We start from the raw sequence: 21,706 nt of genomic DNA, 5'->3' as shown, positions 1-21,706 counted from the left end.
CCGGAAAGTTTAGTTTCTGAAGTGAACTCTCTAAAAAACGTCTGAAACTGTGAAGATCATTTTTTAAACATGATCGAGAAGAAAAACAAAAAGTATTGTGTTGAAAATTTCAAGACCAATTCAAAATTTGTCTTCAGAATTTTCAGCCGGATGTCAAAACGTGAAATATTGTAAATGAATCTGTTCCCTGCAAATGTTTTTTTTTGAATATATATTTTGTAGAACCTTGTGATAGGACAGGTCCTACATTACTAATTTTGAATAAAATTTTCCTAAAAAAACAATTTAACAGTAAATAACGTTTCTAAATCTTTGACAGAAACTGAAAAAAATTGGCTCAGAGTTAAGAATTAAAAAACCCGTGTACTACATACATGTTTTAGGGTATTGGAATTTCTGGAAACAGTCAGAACTTAATGAAGAACTTTTTATTAAATTTAAATGTTTGTAGTATTTTGAAAAGCAAAGTTCATTATTTTAAAATCTGTCAAATTTGAAACTCTATGTCATATTTTCAACATTTCGTCTTTTTTATAATTTAACCACTGTATTTGCTTAATAAAAACACGAATTCCACGTGTATTTTGAACACAATTGATTTGATTTCTATGATATATTAATATACATATATCGAAAAATTGCAAATTGAAAAATGTTATTGATGTCATGTTAAGCTATTTATTTGTTGACATGTTTTCATACCGCTCATAGGGAATACATGATTTATTCTAAGACGGAAGTACCATCTACAGTAGTTCCGAGAACGCTACCTCAGTACATGCATTTTGAAACAGTTTTTTTCTTTTTTTAGGGTTCTAAATATTATTGTCAAATTTCTCGTATTTGGGTCGCGTTCTATTAGAAAAAATACAATAAGTTGCATCCTTTTGCATATTGTTTTTTTCCAATAAAACAAAACCGTTTTGTAGTTTGATTTATCAATTTCAGATCATTTTCAAATTGGTTCTTTATCAGCTATTGTTTCTTAATAACTTACCAATTTTGGTATGAAAGAAACTAACAGAAGATTTTCAAACCTTCTTGTTTTCCGCTTCAATGGCTCCATTCAATTCTACTCACACCCACCTAGTTGCTACCGTAATCTAAATCTACACATCTAAATCAAAAATCAGGCGTGAACTCTGATTCTTTGCTTGTCCTACAAAATGAATTTGACTCAATTGGCAAGTAGAAGAAGAAGAAGAACATCCAATTGAAAGTGAATAACGAGAGAGTGCCAGTGCAGTTCTCAAACATCAATCTTATTATCCATTCGTTTGAAGCTCTATATTTTTTACTTGATTCAAAAACTGCCCTCGTTTCCTTTACTCTCATCAATTTTATTTGAATCTTTTTTCGATTTGCTTCATCGTTTTTTTTCTTCTCGAAAAAAGTTCTCGGTCTCCATTCGAGTTAGTTCAGAAGCAGATTCGCTGACGGCGGTAACCCAATTTGTCAGTCTTCTCCGTGTCGTATAGCTCTTCCGTAGTTATTTTTCTATCCGATCTACTTCCTTAGTTTTGCTTTTTTCCTGGAACATCCCATTTTCTCGGCTATCAAGAGTTTTTTCTGGGCAATGGTGTGAGAGGAGTGAGAAATGGAGAATCCGGACTAAAACCACTTTTAAGCATTTTCGTTCTTGTTTTTTTCTTTGACATGACATATTCTTTGTGTTCTCAATACTACAAATGCTTGTCGGCTCAAGTTTTCAGACGGGATAGCAAAAGAAATGCAGCACAAAAAACGTTTCCGTTCTGTTTTTCCGTTTACTGATACGTCTTCTTCTTTTCGTTCCTTATTCCGACTTGTATTATGCCCTTCTCCAGGATCATTTTGAGCTCCAAATGGATATTCAAACTACAGATAAGGGGGAGGGGTTTCCTCCACTCTTCAGAGCCATTTCTTCAATTTCTCTCAACCAAGTTTATGACTTGACAAATGAGAAAAAAACGACGGGAAGAGAAAAGAAGAGAGGCACAGTTTTTTTTTGAAATTAGATAGCTCAGCGTGTCGAAGTGTTCTAAACACAACTTGACTAAACTAAACTGGATCATGTTCTGAAAACTTCAACCTTTAACATTCTTTGCTTCCTGCCATTCAGTAGTCATGGACAATAGGGATCCCGTGGAGCACCACACAAATAACACATCTCCAGTTTTATTCTCATTCTCCATTGTCTTTTACTCTGTTTTTTCTTTGATTTACTCACACATTCAAACATCCGACGGAGCAAAAAAGTTCCTTGTCAACAGTGTCTTCTTGGGGATACGTAATTGATTTGCATTAGAAATTCAAAGCTCAAAAACGCGCGTTCGTGATAAACAGAGGTTTTTGAAAAATCCGGAATCGGACTTCGTTTTCGGAAAATGAAAAGAAGAACCTTTTCGTGTGGCTTCAGGTTTTCAAAATTTTTCAAAAATATTCTTTCCCTTGTAGAGTTAGTCATTCTAGGCAAATTTTATCCTCGGATGACATCATAACCTTTTCCTCTTTCCCATGGTCCCGATTTATAATTACATAGGTGGTAGGTCTTTATGGAGCTCCACTCTTCTTCGTTTCAATTCTTTGGTTTTTTGTTTCTCTCAAAATATATTTTTCTTCCTACCCGAGCTGCTTTGGTGATAACCTGTTCCTTGGAATTGAGTTCCTTGTTTGCCATGTCTCAACCGTATTTTCGTTCTATGTTTTGCTCCTCCTACTCAAAAAATTGTCTACTTAAATCTCTTTCTTTCACCACAATTTCAGATTTTCGTATAGTATCTGAAAATGTATGTAGTTTTCAGATTTTTCAATGGCTGCTGAACTTCCTTCGATGCTGCTCATCAATGATGACGACGAGGCTGTGAGGGTGGAAATGGACAAGGTACTGATTTCAGAGATCAGAAAATTTCTTCATATTTTTTACAACAAGCTCTTTTTGAAACTTGATACATCAAGGTCATGGGTGTTCTGAAGAAACAGAAGAACAAGAAAAATGGAAAGAAATTTCATTTTTTCAGAAATGTTTCAAAAAATTTCCATCACACCGTTTGTTGCTAAAATTATAAAAGTTTACGTAGGTGTCTCTTTGTTGACCAAAAAGATATTCGCCTCCACGTTGCCCAATGGGAATTCTCTAATTCTCACAATTGGTTCAGTTCACTGACTCTGGTTTGCATTCCCTGAAAATGTCTTGGTCCTTTCCTTTTTTTCTAGATCTATGAGTTCTAGGGAAAGAATATTCTAGAAAAATGACGTGAGAAACGCAAGAGAAAAAATTCCGCTAATTTTTTCGATTCCGTGTTTTTCTCATTTACCATCTTCAATTTTTCCTATGCTTATTTTCCGTTGAAATTCATGTTTCATCTCGTGACATCATTTTATTTCTACGGAAAAAATATTCCTAAAAATTCCCGAAAAAAAAATCCATAAGTCAACTGTGTTTTGAACCAAGAAAAGTTTGACCCCACTTCGTATTTTTTTTTCATTTCCTGCTCCCAAGAAACTCTGCATTCTGTCACGTCTTCTTCCAATTTCACTTTTACTTCCTATCCGGAGAAGGAGCCCAGTCTTTAGTCCTAAAAAATTGCTGTGAGTTCAAAGAAAAGAGAATTTTCCTTTTCCTTCGCAAATTTCTCGAGCGACACTTTGAAGAAAAGAGCAGCCGAAACAGCAATAAAATGAAAATGAATTGAATAAAAAACGAAGAAAAAAAGCTCAACGAAAAAGAAAGAAGAAGAGATGGGGTCGCCGGTCGTCAGCAGAGTGTAGACCCAGACCGCTCTCACTACGTCACAGCTCAAAGTGAGAATCGAGGGGGTGAATGTTGAAAGGGCGGAGAAAAGAGACACAATTTTTTCTTGCTTCTCGATTGCTCTTCACTCCCATATCATCACACATAAGTTCTGATCATCTGTTCAGATGAAATGCTCTATCCAGATGCTCTGAGGTTGTTAGTCGTGAAAGACCATGAGTCAGTTGGATTTTGTTCTAATGGGCGTGGATATGGATCCAGAAATTTCGGGAGATACACTATAATGGCTTCCGTATTTTCACATCATCAGTCATTCATATATTTATTTATCTTTCGCTTTCCCCATGCGGCTCAGAAGCTCAGTCAGTCCACTAAAATTGCTCTTTAGCCTTTTTTGCGTAACTCAGTTTTTTTCAAATTCTCAGAGGCACCCAGGATATACTCTATTACTCGATTTCGCCCGGAATAGACTTCTTCTTCTTACTTCTATTTCTTTTTCCCCATTTTTTTGTCTTTTTTGTCAATTTACTCGATAAGGGATTTCCAGATGACCGAATCTCTTTTGTTTTGCTTTTTTTTGTTTTCTCCATACTCTCCTGCGCCATTAATCCTTGAATTTCTTTTTTTCCTCGGGACCACTTCCTTGTCTCAGTTGATGATGGGGAAATGGAAAAACACTTGAAACCCAAAGACTGGGTTCAGGTTTTTTTTTCATGTTTTCTAGTTTTTGCAAAAAAGAAAAGAACAATTGACACACATACTCCATTTTCGTTGACATACACTCATACTTACTATTGTTTTTAGGCAGTCCTTACGGCGGCACCTCCCTCTGCTCGATTTTCAAGAATGACGTATTCTTTCGGTGCTTTTGCTTTCTTTTCTTCGGTCCTCCTCTTCCCGAGAAGCAAACATTTTGTCCCAGTTGTATTTTTCGTCTCTACTGCCTTTGCTTTATTTATAAACGTTAAGCTGACCTCATTTATGTTTACTTTTTTCAGTGAGTTGCACCACTCAAATTTTGGTTTCTTCCTCCTAGAGAAACATAACGATAGTAAGAAAAAGGCGGAAGTTTCTGGTAGGGGATTTGAAATTAGTTTCTGAATTTCCACAGAAAACTTGTGCATTTTTCATGAGTGTGACGATAGACGATCCTCTGGGGAGGGCAAGAATTTTTTTGACGAAGGATAACTCACGTTCTATCCAGTAATGCCAAGCCCAAAATACTGACCCATTTATTTAATTTTCTTTATGCTTCCTTTCTGTCATAAACCCTACTTTTCAATTCGTAAGTAGCCTTTCTTTTTTCACAAAGGGAATTCCTAGAAACCGAATTCTCATTCTTCTCCAAAAAATTTCATTCTGGGCACACAAGACATTCTTCTTCCGTCCTGTCACTTGCATCTCTTTTCTTTTCAATAATTTCATTTTTTCCGTTATTCTCTTATTCTCTGTGATTAATTGGATTCCATGACGTGTATTCTTTTTGCACCACACAATAGACTCCAACAAAACATAGATACAGTTTTTCTAGCTATTCTAGAATATTCCTTTTTTCCAGATGGTTATTCACTGTGCATCTCATCGCTCCTCAACAGCTAGTGCATTTTTAATGCCAGACTTTTCAAATAAATTGATAAAATTGGAGGATAAATACGAATATAATGATTCCTTGGACTCGATGATCGGCATGGGTGCATTTGGTGCAGTTTTCAAGGGAAACGTGAAAGATTCCACCGATCCGGTATGGAAATTTGACACCATTTCCGTTTTTGGTCGTGTGACTGAAATCCCATCGTTTCAGGTTGCAATCAAACGAATGCTCAAAGTACACGTAAAAGAGAGCGAGTTGAAGTTAATTAAAGAACTCCACTCGGAGTATTTGGTTGGCGTACTAGACATTTGCAATTATGACGACTTCTTCTGTTGTCTTATTATGGAACTTTGCGATTGTGATCTAGACCACCATATGCGAAACATTTCCGAGAAAGGGAGATTGAATCAATCGAATTTCAGGCAAGTCTATAGGCTGTTTAAGATTCTTTGCATAAGAGATTGGGATAAGCTTGGAATTGTGGGTGGTGGTAGTAAACATGTTTTGATTCTTCGGGAAGAAAGAATAAAGAAGTTGTTCAAAAAAGTTCTAGTTTCCGTCTCCCGAAAGATATTTCTGAAAACCAGAAATCACTCATCTCTCGAGCTTTTCAGACTTCTCATGGATAACATCGCTCGAGGATACAAAGCACTTTATGAGCTGAAAATTGTTCATCGAGACATCAAACCACAAAACATTTTGATCACTTATACGGATGCATCGAAACAAATTGCCTGCGCTCGTATTACTGACTTTGGTATGTTTTGTGTTTTCGAAATGTGTTTTAAATAGCCTGAGGCGGCTAAATCTGTGTTTGTCTCTGTTGCAAAATGCAATCCACTTTTTTTAGGGATCGCCAGAACTTTGGACGATGAGAGTGAAGAGCTCTGCAATGTGGCTGGTACCTTTTACTACATGGCTCCAGAAGTCGGAGCAAATCTTCTGAAGACTTGCCAATACGATTCTAAAGTTGATATGTGGAGCATCGGATGTCTTCTATATCAATGCGTAACTGGAGAGGTTAGATCTTTCATTCTTCTTGTTCTTTTATTTTCATAAATGTTCCATTGCTCCCTAGGGAGCGCGCTCTAGTTCAAGTGGATGTGGCGTAGATAACCTCATATATTTTCCAGGTCCCATTCGACGAGTGCAGCCTGTGCAAGCTCTTCCTCTATACGGCGGGCGCCAATTTTGACGCCTACGATCCGCCCGAGTTGCCCGTCGAATTGAGTCAAGAGGTGTCCGGAATCATTCAATCGCTTCTTCAACTCGACACCACTCAACGTTGTACACCTACGCAGTTCTATGACAAAGCGATTGGTTGGAGCCAACAAATTTGTTAAAAATTACTTTTAACCTAAACTATTGTTTCATATCTCATCGTGTAGAATTATCTGAGAAACTTCTATATACTTTTTCAAATAAGAAAAAAAAACAAAATTTCGGGTACAATGAAAAAATGGTTTCAAAATTACTTTTATTGAATTCCAAGAATTTATTATATTATATCAATAAAGTATTTATATAGAACAACAAGAGATCATTGATATCTATGAAACTGAAAAAGAAGACTGAAACACAGTGATAATACTCCAGAACTCAAAAAAGAATCACCGAGACATAAATGTGCTACCAATTCAATTTTTCCCATCTCATCCATTATTGAGTTGTCCGCATATTATCCTTGCTCTCCCTCTCGCGTTTCAACCCGGCCAAATCCTTTGTAACCAGTTGCAATGGATCAAAAGTACGATTGTAAGTGTGCGAAAACGACGGAATCGGGCTGCCCACTAGTCTCCATAAGCCTTCGCGAGAACTCAACTCAACGCACGACAAGTATGGCGTGTTTTGAAGTAGATAGTAGAAGTCGTCTGTTGACCTGATATCACCGCCGACCAACTGACGTGTGCACGTTTCGAGTGAAGCGCCATGAGCCACAATTAGAATGTTACCTGAAACAATGTCGTTTTATTTTATGACATGTCATGTCATGACAAGACATCACATCACTAGAAGATTCTTTTGTTTTTTTCTTGTTTTTAACACGGGGATTGTCCTAGTGATAAATCATATTTTTATGTTTTTCAATTTCCTTCTGAGAATCCTTTGATTCATATGTCATATATCAACAAAAACACGAATTTGACTAAACATAATACACCACTTTTTGATCGCTCACCTTCTGGAAATTCGGCGAGTATCTTGTTCATAGAACCAAAAGATCTTTGATAGTAATCTACCATACTCTCACTCATTTTCAGTTCCTTATCTGTCCAGCACGGTACATAGTCTTCTCTGACTGGGTATCCTAATTTATTCAAATCCTTTGGTGGAATCCAACATGGTCTTGCATATCTGGCCCACACCATCCATTCATATAATCCTGGCTCAACAGAAAACTGAAGACGTTTATCGAGTCCTGAAAGACAGAAGTTATTTCAAGTGATGACAGTTGTCACTGGAACATTTCGAAACATGACACGTACCCATTCCTTTCAAAAGGCCAACTGTTGTTTGGATACACCGGAGAGCTGGAGAACAAAGAACATGGTTGATTTCAATGCCGTTGTCACGTAGAGCACGTCCTGAAAATGGGTAACAGGAGATTAGGTAACGGGAGAAGAGTTAATTTGAAGTTATTTTAATAATCTAACTGATGAAAATTTGAAAAAATTTCAGAAGCGACCTGAGTGGGCATTCCTAAAACTAGTTACATTTACTTTGGTAAGATACAGACATCAATACTGGAAAACTCTCTAACCGTCATCTTCATGACAATCCATGCCGGTTTCGGGGAGAGAAATCAAGATTTGGTTTACAAACACAATAATTACGAAAATATCAAAAATATTAAGCGGGTTGAACTTTTCTTGACACTTCTCACAGAAACAGAGCTGGGATTTCCCGTTTACGGATTTTGGGGATTTCACAGATTTCACTAGTTGTTCTGCAGTTTGTAAATTCAACGGAACACCATAAAACTGTATCCGTGAAATCTGCAAAGTTTTTCGCGGGTGTTTTCTGCAGATTTTTCCGTCATTTTTAAATAATCTCAGACATTGATACAACTTCCGTCAATATGTTCAAAACTGACTTTGTTTTTAAAATTTTCGAAGCAAACATCTGCATAAAATATCTGTAAGAGCTAATAATTCCATTGCCGCCGACGAAAAATATAACTTTTCTAATCGACTTTTTAAAAATGATTTTTAAAAAACGAGTTTCCTTCGAAAATGCCTCAAATGATGAATTTCATAAGACTGTTTGTTTCACACTACAAAATTTAGATAAAGAACCTCTTTGCACTTTTATACTGAAATTTCGGAGTTTCACTGAAACAGGCATATTTCTTTTCCAACTAACGGCAGAATTCTAAATTTTCAGCTATAACCAGAGGGCACCAGAGCAAAATTTTGAATTTGTTAGGATTCTTTAGAGAATTTTTTTTCCTCCCCTACCTGTCAATTTAGACTGAAGATAACCAATTTCCGTCAATGGTGTGTCTGCTGCAAACCCTTGCCATCCATCTGGACGTTTCGGAAGCGTACGTGGAAGATTAATGTCCAATGGACGGTATCTGCAATAAAAAAAAACGTTTTTCTTTGTTCTTCATTTTTCTGATCTCTTTTACCTTCCTTTACTATCAAACGAGTTGATCCAAAGCCCAGACTTTCCGAATGCAAAATCACACCGCTCACCGTGTCGGATTACGAATACTCTTCTTTCCGGCATTCAACCTGTAAAAATAAAACTAGAATGAGAAGAATGAAATGGAAACACGAACACAGTGAAAAGTGTATATAAATGTAATATGTGTTGTTCCAAGTGAAACGCGGAATAAAATGCAAAATATGAATAGAGAAACAATAAGAGGAAGAGATGCGCAAACGATAGAGATAGTACTGTTGGTTGAAGAGACGCTATGCAGTGACACCTGAATTCAAAATGGATCGCGTGCCAAAACTTTTCGACAAGGGGAATTCGACGAAAATTACAATGAACCTAAACAGCAAAAAAAAATGTCAAGGACGATCAATAGCGTGAAAAGTAGCGCAGGAACAATGGACGGGAGAATTGCAAGCCAAACGACGTTGCGATTAAAAAAACGTTTTACGATACTGATAAGAAATACGTACTCAGTTACAAAGTAGCATAGTAAACCTAGGTAGTAAAATTTGAAAGGCAAAAATATTGTCGAATGTTTTTTTAGTGAGAAAGGCGAAGAAATTGGCTTGACCTCGCTGTTTGAACAATAATGAATGGGGCGTAGAACAGGAACTGAATTGTCGCAAATTCAAGAATGAAAAAAAAAAACTTTAACAAGCGAAACGTAATTGAATGCTGTTGAGGAGTTTTCTGGAGAAGGAACAAATTTTATTATGAAAAAAAGTTTATTGACACCAAACTCCTGATTATTGAGAATCGAAAATCCGAAATTTCGGATTAGAATGACCCGAGAAACCAGACAAATGATTTCATGTTTTGATTTTTCAAACTCTTCCTATTGTCCAGGTGGATATATAAAACATTAGGAGGAAAAGGGAAGAGAAAGGACGGTTGGTAGGTCTGGGTTTTGTTTGCTGAAAGAATTCGAAAAACTTTCTCTAGTGCTCTACAGACCGTACCGCTTTCAACAAATAACAAATAGTGAAGAGGCGCATAGGACACCGGTGTTCCCTATTTTTTCAGTAAGCAAAAAAAACATGGAAGCATTTATTCATCACGTTTAAATGAAAATGTGGCAAAATAGAGGACACTATTAAAAAAATTACCCGTTGCATGTGTGTCTGTGGGTTTAGAATTCTAGTAAAAATTGAACAACCAAAAAAAAAGAAACCAAAAAATCTAGTAGAACCAAGAAGAAAGTGGAATGAGAAGATTATTAAAACTAGGAAAAAATAACAACCGTAGGAAAAACTTTGGGAATCACAAAAATCGATGACATTTCGTTGAGAAAGTGACATTATGGGCAAATGAGAGAAGCATAAATTAATTAAATGAAGTGTCTATCCTCGGTCCAGTTTTCCCAAGGAGCACGTTTCTGGTGGTGGACCCATGGAGCATGGTTCTTCTCGACGGGCAAATCCAAAGTGATAGAACCACCTTCTTCGAGATGATCACGGAAGTAGCGTCTGAAATTCGAAATCTGTCATACTTTTTCCAACAGCGAATGAATGTTATTTGAAATATTTCAGTAGGAAGATGCTTGTGGTAAAATTTTTGAGTTTATTCAATAAGTTAATCTGAAAACACTCTACCCTCATAACATCAAAGTTTCTTGCTGTGCTCATTGGATGATGTTCTCCTGTTCGGACAGAAGTACTCTCAAAGGCTTACAAAACATAAGACTTATTGAACAGGCCGAAAAAAAAAGAAAAATATTCAGAATTTTTCCATACACTCAGTTGACCAGAAAGAATTTCATGAGTTTCATTGTTTTTCTTTTGTTAATTTTGCACTAAATCTACTATCTAAATTTCAGTTCTAGCCAATAACTAATTCGTCGGAGCGAATTCAATTGCATTTCAAATCCAACGAGTTTCATAAATACTTACCCCGTTATCGAAGCAACAAAAACGCAAGGAATATCAGCTCGATCCAACGACTCATCAGGAATCATGTTGACGTAGTACTGCTGAGGTCCGTATTCTAAAAAATCAATCTCCTAAATATCGGCATTTAGTAAGACACTACCTATGTTCTCTGAATCTGTGACCATAACAACAGAAGCGCCTGCTTTTTGTCCGTGAATTGCTTTTTCCGTGAACGAGCAACCTCTGAAAAGGTTTAATTATTCACAGGTTGAATTTTAGATAAGAAAACATACCCTCTTTCCATGAGAATCACTGTTGGAACGAAGATGATGTTACGAAGTGTGTCGCATCCGTTGATGGGATCAGCAAGAACCATATCCATGTGCTGTAATAAAGAAAATATACTTTACAGTTCATATTTTTCAAATCGAATCAAATTTTCTTTTTATTTTTATACGGAGTACCAGAATGATGACAGATTAGTCACCATTTATTGACTTTTTTCCATGCTGAGCATGTATCACGACTCCGTAATCAAAATTCATTCAGAATTTGAACACTAACCTTCATTGTTTTGTTGATTCCATCAGGAAAATGAGTTCCAAGCATGAACGCGTGTTTCATTTGATACGTATATGCCAACATGTACGGCTCGGTGACTGTGAAGAGTATGTTGTTGTGATCTTCTGCATTTTTTTTTCATTATTTGAACGGTTTCCCTCATTAAGATGAACACTTACCAACTTCTTCGTACTCCTTGGGAATCTTGGCATAAATAAATCCGATAAATAGCAAGAATACAAACATTTGCCACCCACGACGCTTCATTTTCGTCAAAAATGATGTGGTTAAGAGGGTGAGTATGTGTTGAGAATACGCAAAACGTAAGGAATGGTGTAAACACCGCCACGATCTTTTACACACAACTGCCATCTGCTTACGTTTTCGGAGGAAAAGAGGGAGGCGCGTTCGTTCGTTGCCAACGGATACAATTTGTTTTCAGCCGCGAATTGAATTAGATGTAGTCACGAGAATGAAATTGCATTCTTGAGAATGGAGATTTTTGAGAGTGGCGGGTACAAAACCTGATGATTTTTTCAGAGAACACGATGAGAATGCTACGAACAAGCAAAATCTTGGGGTTTTACAAATATAAAGGAAAATATAAAAAATACTTGAATAGAACATTTATTGAAAAATTCTGGTTTCTTCAAAAACATTTTTAGAACTCGCTCATTTTTACAAAATGGGTTTCAAAAAATAGTTATTCACCAAAAAAGGATAAAATGGTCCAAATAAGTTTAACAAATCAGAAATTCCATAATTCCAAAAGTTCGGATTTTCGGAATTTAGGAATCTACGGAATTGTTAAGTATTCAAATTTCAGAGTAGAAATTCTATTTTCCGATCAGCAAAGCGCAAAAATAGTGATAAACAGATTTAGAAAACGCATTCTTCTTGAGACTCGCAAGCAAATCTTCCACGTGTGCCTTTGACATACCGTTGTCCAAAAACCACTAATTAAAAAAAACCAACATATTTCGGTCCGAATTTCATTTGAAACAGGCAAAATTTTTGGAATTTTTGGAATTCCGAATTTTGTTCCAAACATCCCTGATAGAGAGCTTCGAATATGCAAACACAAAAAATCACTATTTCAGAAAATCAAGCCAATTTATTACTTTATTCAAAAGCAAAAAAAACACACAAAAATTAATATTTCTCTTCTTCCACTGCACCTCGAATTGTGTTCATGATCCGATTTTCTGTTTTTATTGTCTGAGCAATTACACACAGTTTTTTGCTCTGTTTTGAAGATGTTGGAAGCGTCGGGAAGAAAGGATATTTGTTTACATGCTGGAGCTGAAATAGTTATTTTCAGTTTTTTACTGCACCTGAAATTTGTTTACTTGAGCTTTGTTGCATAGGCTCCTTTCTTTTTCATCCAACAATGGAATAGGCTTGTCTTGACGACACAAGTTGTAGACTGGACGGTCCAAAGGGTCATTTCTAGAAAACAATTTTATTTTAGCTGGACCCTCAAACAACTCACAGATCCCCGGAATTCATGTGATCAATCAACGGCACTGTGCCGATAACAACCGGGATACTCAAATCAATCACGTCCATTCCATTCGATCTTACTTTGATGGCAAATGTATATGTGATCGCTAGAATTCTTTGCATGTTTGATGACGAGGATATTGACTGTCGTGACTTTTGGCTTGTAAGAGATAATCTGCCAAGTTGCGATTTGCGCCGAAGTTGGAACTTGTTTCCGTCCAGCTGTCCAGAGCGGAAAAGAATCGGAAGCGGTGTCGATGGGGCTGTGCACGGAATGTGAACTTTCTTGTCAATTTTGTTGACGCAACCTTCCTCAATGTACATGGCCATCAAGTCTTCTTGAATCAAATGATTGTCAACTGTGGCGTTCTGAAAATTAGGCCCAAAAGTTTTGGGTACACATTGAATTTCGAAAATTGCCCATCAGCCCTTAAGGCTAATAAACACACTCTTTCGAAATTTTCTCACCTCCACATCCTCCTCGACATCATTGCCAAATCGGGTGTTTCTCATCAGACAAACCGATACCTTCTCGATTCTTCGATCACTCTTGTTTTCAATCTTGCCTGTAAGAACCAGAGACCACACAGATCGAGACAAAGAAAAGGATGCATTAATACCAATAAACGGGATTGCCTCGCCACAAACAAATGCGCTTCTCTCAAAGGTCAGGTGAAGTCTGATATGGCCGCCCGTGCAAGCAAACCAGCCGAACTTCCGCTGCTCGAACTCGGTCTTTGGTTCGAACCACGTCTTGGATATTTTGTTGAGGTCCAGAGACTCAACTACAGTAATCCCACGAACCGCTTTTACTAGATTAGGTGTTCCAGCTATATAAATAATTATGATGGTAGACATAGATCATAATAACTATTACCTGCTGAACGATACTCCATTGTGCATTGAATCACATATTGAATATGCCCTTTCGAGCTGTAAACAGATGTTGGGAGCTGGTCCGGAAGCGTTTCCTGAACATAAGACTATACGATTTAAGGATCTTTTTCTAACTACTTCAATAGAAATGGAATACTCTGGCTGGGAAATTATCAGCGGATGTGAAATGACATTCGAGTATTTTTTCATGTAAGTCATGTTTTCCTGTAGAAGCTCATCTTTCTGGAAATGAAAAAAATTTAAAAACAAAAGATAAAATTTACACCTTTCCCTTGCAATGAATTTTGCCATAACCGTGAAATAAGATGCGTAGAGATGTGATCTCAATAGAACCATCGGAGATTTTCAGATTCAATTTCCCTTGTATTGTGTCTCCCCAACTATAACAAGCATCCTTTTTGGTTAGTTCCAGCATGCATTCTAGAAGATTCTCTTCACATGATAACTGGGGCTGGAAAAATAAGATTTGCTATCAGTTTCATTTCAATTCACAAAAAAGAACTCACAGTATGCAGCATGTCTAGAAACTTCTGTCCGAAGAGAATGTGACTAATATTGAGAAACAAAAAAAATGAATAGAGCTCCTTTCTCGGACTCCTCCCCTGAATGTATTGTGTGTCATGCACCTATGGATTTGTGACAAATAAGTTCCGGTGATTATGTGGTCCACTGAGGAGTGCGGTCCAGCTCGTGTGGTCCAAAACGGAAGCGGCCAGTCTTGTGAAATAAATGACTGATTCAGCAAGTATTGAATACAACATTATATCCGTTGAGAGATCAGAGGACCACAATGATCACACTTCCTGTACTCTGTATATCTGTCTTGACATATGAGCATACCTTCAGTTTATGAAAAACATAACAGAGTACAACTCCTTCAATGAAACTTTTTATCACAAAAAGGTGTTGTTAATGAGCTAAAAGTGCGCATTTTTCTAATTGACTAGGAATTAAATTTGAAAAATAGATTTAAATCTTCAAAATCTATATTTTTCGGATCAAAAACATCAAACTAAATCTTATACTCTTTGTAAATAAATATCTGAATATTGAAATCTTGAGTAATGATAAGTTTACTGAAATTCAAAAAAGTATTAGAAAGTAATTTTTAGTGTTGAAAAATAATCAATTAGTTAAACTGAATTGCTCTTACGGTTAAAAAAAGGATTCGGTAATTTACTGGATTTTTAAAATATTAATTTTATTGAGACAGTGTTTAGTCATCGGTATTCACGTTTTTCGTTTTTTTCTATGTGGCTATCGTGTTTCATAGAGGTTATCTATCGACGTGGGTTGAGACTGCGTAGCTCAGATGGTATCCTCCAACCTTGCAAGTTCAACTCGTCGAGGACCTTACATTGACTGAATTTGGAATTTTCTTAGTATTTTTAAAATGTTCTATGAAACTTTCGATCTTCGTTTAACAATTTTTCTGCTAGGTATGGAATTATACACCGAACCGATTCTTCGGGTTTTTTTTTCGCAAACTACTTGTGTTCTTCGATTACTATGAGAACTAAGTAATTCCATTCCACCGAACGGCCTTGCTCGCAGTCACTTCTTCGCATTTCCGACGGTTCGATTTCCACTCTGTCCCTAAAATAAAAACCGTACTTCAGAAAATCGCGAGAGAATAAGTCGATCGGATGGCGACAGAGTTTTTGAAACGCGCCCGCACCACCACACGAGTGTTTGATTCCATATCAAGCCGCTTTCTCGCTAAATTTTCTTCCGCGCGGTCTCAGACAAAAAGCTCCCCAGGTCTTTTATGGAGTGTGAGAGACAGAAAGATGGGAGGTCATCACCTACACCGCTTATCTATCCAAAATGCCTGTTTGCACAACCCCGGCGTCTCCGTGCTTCAATTATCTTGCTCAGCTTGTCGTCTCTCTCACTCGGAGATCGTAGCACCAACACTCCTAATTCATCTGATCCCATCATCTTCACTTTTTTTTCGGTCTTTGTCTCTTTTTAAGTTGCATCTCACTCAGCTTTTTTTGTTCTACCACCCAGTCAATCCTTCTGTCTCCTTTCATGCTTTTCGGTCTACTGATTGCCTAATTCGCTAATCAAATCTGTTCCTCTCTAAGAGCTTTTCTCTTTTCCTTATCTCCAACTTTCTCCTCGTACAGTATTATGCAACTTCTTTTCCGTTTTCCAACCTTTTCACATCGTTTTAAGTGCAAACAGGGGATGTGGGTAGATGGTTAGAACGCGTCAGACGAAGACGACCTACTTTTCCGCTTCAATTTGCAACTAGTACTTCCGCACACGCCGTTTTTTTCTTCTTTTTTCTCGTACCTTCTCGTATTTCATCATTAGTCTTCTTACACCTTTTGGATTTTTTAAAGTGAAAATCGGTGAAATGCTCCGAGTATTCCGACTTTTTATAACTGTTGTCCAATATTTTGATTTGAATTTTTATGTTGAAAATATAAAAATAGTTCCGTTGATTTTCTCGTAATCTAGCAATTATAGACCATACCGAATTTTCTCTAATACACATTTTCGATATCTTTTATAGAAATTGAGATAATTCAGCTAAGACTCAAGCATAGGGTGGCCAGTGCTTACGGTATCTTAATGAAATTAATTTTTCGAGTCTCAAATTACAGATTCATCGTGTTTCCTGATTATTGTATTTTCAGAATTCTGTATCACAATGAAAACTTTGAACCATTGTATAAACTGTTTCAACTTGATAATTTTCAATGAATGAATAAAATCAACAAGCCTAGATTGTTCGAACTTCAAAAAATGACGTTTCCTCTCAAGTTTAGACCACTCAAAACAGCTCACAGGTCAAACACACTGAGTTCTTTGCGAACACTGCTGAACCTGCTTTTTTGTTCACCTTTGTTTGCCAACCGTCCATGTGTGACTCATAATCGGGCCCGGTCAAAAGGTAGAACATCATTCAAAGACAAGGACCTGCTTCATCAGTTAATGGAAAGGACGTCAAGTCATATTTCAATCTGAATGTTTCTAATCAAGTCGTTCTTCTTCTTTATCCTTTCCTCTTTTTTTTCCTAGGAAAAAACATGATCGTCATCATCTGAGACTCCAGTTTTTTTCATATCATTAGGACATACAAAGCTATAGGCAACAAAAACGATCGTTATATTCTGACATTCTTATCACATTATCGATTGTGGATTCACTCAATTTCCTTTAGCGGGGCGTATATTTTTTTTTCGTTCGTCCTCCATTCGTCTTGATGTTCGTTTCCACTAATATCATATGGTTGAGTGAACGCCCTATATATTTTTGAGGACCCCATTATTAGGTGTTGTTTCTTGGCGTTAGTTTTCAAAGACGTTCTTTGAGAAGTTTGGAAGCGAGAAGAATGAGAAATTCAACGTGAGACGAAAGTAAATGACCAGTTCTCAGTTCGTTGCCAGTTTTCACCGGATTTTGAATAGGAGAATGCCCGTGAAAGCTTCAATCAAAATTCGGACGATCGTCGTCGTCGAGAAAACGAGTCGTCGCCCTCCGGTGTGCGAATTGGCGAATATCCTACCCGTTCGCCACAAAACGAACATGTCTCAATCCGCTTTTGAGAAAACGAATACAAAAACGGATCACCATTCGGATTCGTTCTATTCCACAAACCCTCGCGCCCCAATCTGTCCATTATACACTGACTGTAAAACGACTCATCCGCACACATTCTTTCGCTTGTAGTAGTCCGCATTTTCGACCTCTAGTACCCTTCATATACGGTCAGCTTTGCATATATATCCCACACTCGCATCTATACCTCGGCCTGTTCTCATCCTCCTTCTTTTTTCCGACCATATGGCGATCGCACCATTTGACCCTTTCCCGCGCGGGAGGTTCCTAATCATTAGTCATCTGCTCGTTTTTCTTTTCTGTTGGTCCTCTTTTTTCTTTATCCTATCATCAGAAGTCTTTACACTAACGATGTCTCGGCACCGACCGCATCATTCATTTACCAGTTTTTTCTGCTGTAACCTTAGCAAACACATCCATAAACCTTTCTGTTTTATTTAACCTTTAAGTATAACATTGCTATTTTTGAATGATTGCCTGAACATCAATCACAACTATTACAATCCTTATACTCATAATGATATAATCTTTTCGCGGATGCTATCTTCCAAATATTCTGATCCGGCCCCGGCGGTTCTTTTGAGTTACAATCTTAATTAACGTCATAAATATGTATCGCCTAATTTTGAACATCGGATTACGTAAGCCTAATGGAAGATGTTTTCTGATCATTCGTAAGATATAAGAGAGATGCTTTTATTTTTCATCAGATTTTCTTTCTCTCCTCTTCCAATTTGCATATTTAATCTTTGTATATGCATGTGTGTCCTTTCTAATACCACCAATTTGCATGTAAATTTTATTTGGACCATTCTGTTCTTATTTGTAACTGGAATGACTTACAATTTTATGGGTAGAATATTTATGATCGTACAATCATGCTTCTAAACAATTCAAATTATCTTGTCCAACTGTATGATCAGGAAGATTAAGATGTTCTGAGCTTGTCCGTTGGCATCAATAGGTTGTTCGGATTCTTTATTCAAAAAGAAGAATATCCATCAATCAACCATCATAATATTATAGACATGCACACCGTGAGACGTCGTGTTGATTCTTTTCTTTTTTTCCACACAACTGCTAATTGTTTGGCCCACACCATCACATACATTCTTCTCCTGCGAAAGCGTCAATTAGAGTTAGAAGATGTCTTCGGTCACATTCCCGCCCTCCGTGCACTAATCAACATATTTAGAGGTTAAACCTCTGTTCGTTTCCTCTTCCTCCACTTTTTCCCACCAACTGGACTGAATGGTTATGTTTGCTAATTATTGAGCGGCTCATTTGGGTGTTGGTGTTGTTGGTGGTACGCGTATGGCACTTCCCCTGTCAAATTATGGTCTCTTCCACTCGATTCCGCCGAAAGCTTACCGGTCATCAATGTGTGCTTTCATCTGCAAAGACAATAAACAATGAATAGGCAATTTACATGATTGATTGAGCTGGTCTAGAAAAGAGCCCGTATGCCGGGAGACGGTTTTTTAGATAATGCCCATTCTGTTTTGTTCTCAAAAAGTGTAGAAGCTGCTCCGACGATTATTGTTTTAGCACAAAATTTATTTTTCCAATGATTTCCAACCATTTTCGGTATTTTTTCTAAAAGTTTCCATTCACTGACGGTTTTGTACGTCTAGAACAAAATTACAGAATTCATCAATTGGTCTGAAATTCAAGAGTTTACCAAATAAATTAAAGTTTCTATTCTATTATTCACCAATTATTTTACAACTTTGTAAAAAGCCAACGCGGTTTTGTAGAAGCATGATTCTAATCTCGATTGTAATTTTGGTTTTTTTGCGGTTTTTTCGTTATAGGCGGCGAATATCATCAGAATGTATATCATTGAAATAAATAAAAAAACAAGAAAAAAGATTCTAACCACATAAATTTATATCTTTTCATGTTTAGCATAATCTGAAGTTTTCAAAGCATTATCCCTAAGTTCATTATTTTTTCTCGAAAAGTGATAATATAATTAATTTTTCGCCCGGTACTGTAGGCATTCATGATAGACTTATGTTTAAGTTATCTGTAAGTAGTTCTTTTTAAGAGAACTACACTAGCGAACCTGAAATCTCTAAACAACACATAGAAACGCGGTTTTTCAATCATTTCCTTCTTTCTCCTTTTCTTTCTTCTTCATTTTCTTGTTTATCTGCTATTTTTAGAAAGAAAAACAGTCCCATTAACGTTCCTTTTCTTCTTTTCCTTATTCTTCCCAATTCAACAACGATACTTGAGTAATAAAAAGTTGTCCGAAGCACTGTGTTTTGTTTCCAATCTCAAGTTTGTCCCACCCATCCTTCAATGAAAACTAAATTTTCAACCTCTCATGGAAAACCAAAGTTTCGCATTGTTCGTAAGCCAAGTGTCATTGCCAACAATGGTCAAGAACACCACCCTAAAAGTCAAGAATATAAGATCACAGACAAACCACTTATTTCTCATTTCCGTCAACACACACACCAGACCACCTTGCCCATCTCATTTCCAATTTCTCACTCTCTTATCGCTTTTCAACGACACTTGAATTCTGACACATGAGAAGCTCTTCAGGTAGGCCAACCATTCAAGGGCCTTGTTCTCGACTCAGTTCTTTTTTTATTGTTTAATTTTTTGCGCTATGTTTCTGCTTCTTCAGTTTTCGCATTTTGGCGTATCACTCCATCCGAGACGCATTATATTTTCTGGCGTGTGCGCGCCCGCGGACACGCGTGGGGCAAGCGTCAATGTCTTGAATGTGTGTCAATGTTGTCAAGGATCCAGAGACTAAAGCCTTTATGCTTGCTGTCCCCGAGAACACGTCCTGTCTTTTTGGGTTGTGTAATGGCAAGCTCATCGGTCCGCGCGGAAGGATGATGCGATGTGTCAAGTACCAGTCCTAGACACTCTTCCTTTTCCTTCTAGCTGATATTTTTTTTTTCCTGAGACACTGAGACACAAACAAACAAATTCTTAAAACTAAACATTTTTGTTCCTCCTCCTCCTCTTCCTTCATTACACCCATCAATTCTTCCTTCTTCTCCTTTTCCTCATTCTACGTTTTTTGCCTTATTATTATTATTGTTATTAATATGATTCTTTCTTCTTCTATTCTTCATTTTCTATTCTCCTTCCCACTTTTCTTTTTCATTCTGTTTCATTGTCATCCTGAGACTTTTCCGTAAACTGCGCGAAACGGCTAATTATGCGACACAGATCGTCTCGGAAAATCACTGAGAAAAGACTGTCTCGTATATCAAAAACTGCAAACACCTCACTGTCTTTCATTCTTCCATTATATTTTTGTTTTTCTTTCCTATCTTCTTTTTTCCCTCACCTGATATTCTGGTTTCATTGAGAGTGACCCGATGGGAATAATGAAAAATCATCAAATGACATTAAGGACAAAAAAACGTAAATTCATTAGATACTATCTAAGAGTCACATGTAATGAATGACTTCCAGTTTTTGACTATTTCTAGTCCCCTCTAGAATAAAGTTACTCAAAACTTTATTTTCCTTTTTTCAAGTCTATAAAGGAAGCGATAAATTTGAATGGGCCAGGAAAAAGGCTTTTTTCCATGGCCATTGCATGCTCTTTCTAAAATAGTAATACTGAAGCTTTTCTCCTATTTCCTTATTTTTCTAATTCTTTCTTTTCGCGTGTCAAATATCAAAATGCCGTGTTTCCAATTAGTTCCTAGCAAATGGCTCTACCCTTCCGAGAGTAGTCCCTACAACACCTCATCAAATGAGTACTGAAGACGTCGTTAAAGTTTCGATGGAATAAGAAAAAGAAGAAGTCTTGTCGAGATGAGGAGAAACAAGGTGCAGGTATAATATTCCTTCGAAAAGTGAAAATCTTTTTTCTGCTTCTTTGACTTCTCCATCTCTTCTTTCTTTCCTGTCGGTTTTTTGCTGTCTCTTTCTTCTCGACATTATTATGTACACCTCATCCAGCAAATTACTTTGTTTCTCTTGTTGTCGCTTCATTTTACTATATGTTTTTCTTCTTTGATGGCTGCTGCGCATCCGGAAAATCTTCTAGGTATTTCTAAGCATGTAATGAAGAAGTGCTAAATACTAAAATTTTGGTGTGAGACTGTTTTAGCCTTCTATTAGATGTCTGGTACCGCTAGAAAGTCGAATTTTGTCAAATCTGAAAAAAAAACTTATTTGAACTTCAAATTGAAGATTTTTCACAGTTTGAAATTTTTTCGAGAAATAATTTAAAAATTTGAGTAACAAGTTCCTTCTCTTTATTAATAAATTCCCTCCCACTGTATTTTAGAAAGAATCCTTCCTAAAAATGCAAATCTAAAAATATTGTAT

The 21,706-nt window shown here is 36.8% G+C and overlaps 5 protein-coding genes across 5 annotated transcripts; 2 read left to right on the top strand and 3 right to left on the bottom strand.

Moving 5' to 3' along the window:
• Positions 1-5,291: 5,291 nt before the first annotated feature.
• On the top strand, positions 5,292-6,667 carry CBG14564 (the record flags this gene model as incomplete). Its single annotated transcript, XM_045239655.1, has 5 exons — positions 5,292-5,474; positions 5,535-5,857; positions 5,939-6,081; positions 6,175-6,344; positions 6,458-6,667. The coding sequence occupies 5 exons, from the start codon at positions 5,292-5,294 to the stop codon at positions 6,665-6,667; spliced, it is 1,029 nt and encodes a 342-aa protein (XP_045095449.1).
• Positions 6,668-6,983: 316 nt separating this feature from the next.
• On the bottom strand, positions 6,984-9,056 carry CBG14563 (the record flags this gene model as incomplete). The annotated part of the gene is made up of 5 exons (XM_045239654.1): positions 6,984-7,276; positions 7,504-7,743; positions 7,811-7,909; positions 8,783-8,901; positions 8,956-9,056. 5 exons carry the CDS (start codon positions 9,054-9,056, stop codon positions 6,984-6,986), a joined length of 852 nt encoding a protein of 283 aa, XP_045095448.1.
• A 1,047-nt stretch (positions 9,057-10,103) lies between these two features.
• Positions 10,104-10,226, top strand: CBG27707 (the record flags this gene model as incomplete). Its single annotated transcript, XM_045239653.1, has 1 exon — positions 10,104-10,226. One exon carries the CDS (start codon positions 10,104-10,106, stop codon positions 10,224-10,226), a length of 123 nt encoding a protein of 40 aa, XP_045099547.1.
• A 91-nt stretch (positions 10,227-10,317) lies between these two features.
• On the bottom strand, positions 10,318-11,686 carry CBG14562 (the record flags this gene model as incomplete). The annotated part of the gene is made up of 6 exons (XM_002644560.1): positions 10,318-10,456; positions 10,880-10,973; positions 11,019-11,101; positions 11,152-11,243; positions 11,423-11,544; positions 11,599-11,686. The coding sequence occupies 6 exons, from the start codon at positions 11,684-11,686 to the stop codon at positions 10,318-10,320; spliced, it is 618 nt and encodes a 205-aa protein (XP_002644606.1).
• An 885-nt stretch (positions 11,687-12,571) lies between these two features.
• On the bottom strand, positions 12,572-14,337 carry Cbr-arrd-23 (the record flags this gene model as incomplete). The annotated part of the gene is made up of 8 exons (XM_002644559.2): positions 12,572-12,721; positions 12,769-12,868; positions 12,912-13,291; positions 13,391-13,752; positions 13,800-13,893; positions 13,937-14,041; positions 14,085-14,270; positions 14,326-14,337. The coding sequence occupies 8 exons, from the start codon at positions 14,335-14,337 to the stop codon at positions 12,572-12,574; spliced, it is 1,389 nt and encodes a 462-aa protein (XP_002644605.2).
• Between the last annotated feature and the right edge of the window lie 7,369 nt (positions 14,338-21,706).

The sequence above is a fragment of the Caenorhabditis briggsae genome (assembly GCF_000004555.2).
Source record: "Caenorhabditis briggsae complete genome, chrX, whole genome shotgun sequence".
NCBI lineage: Eukaryota > Metazoa > Nematoda > Chromadorea > Rhabditida > Rhabditidae > Caenorhabditis > Caenorhabditis briggsae.
Note: the sequence above shows the minus strand (reverse complement) of the source record. Positions and strands in the feature narration are given on the sequence as shown.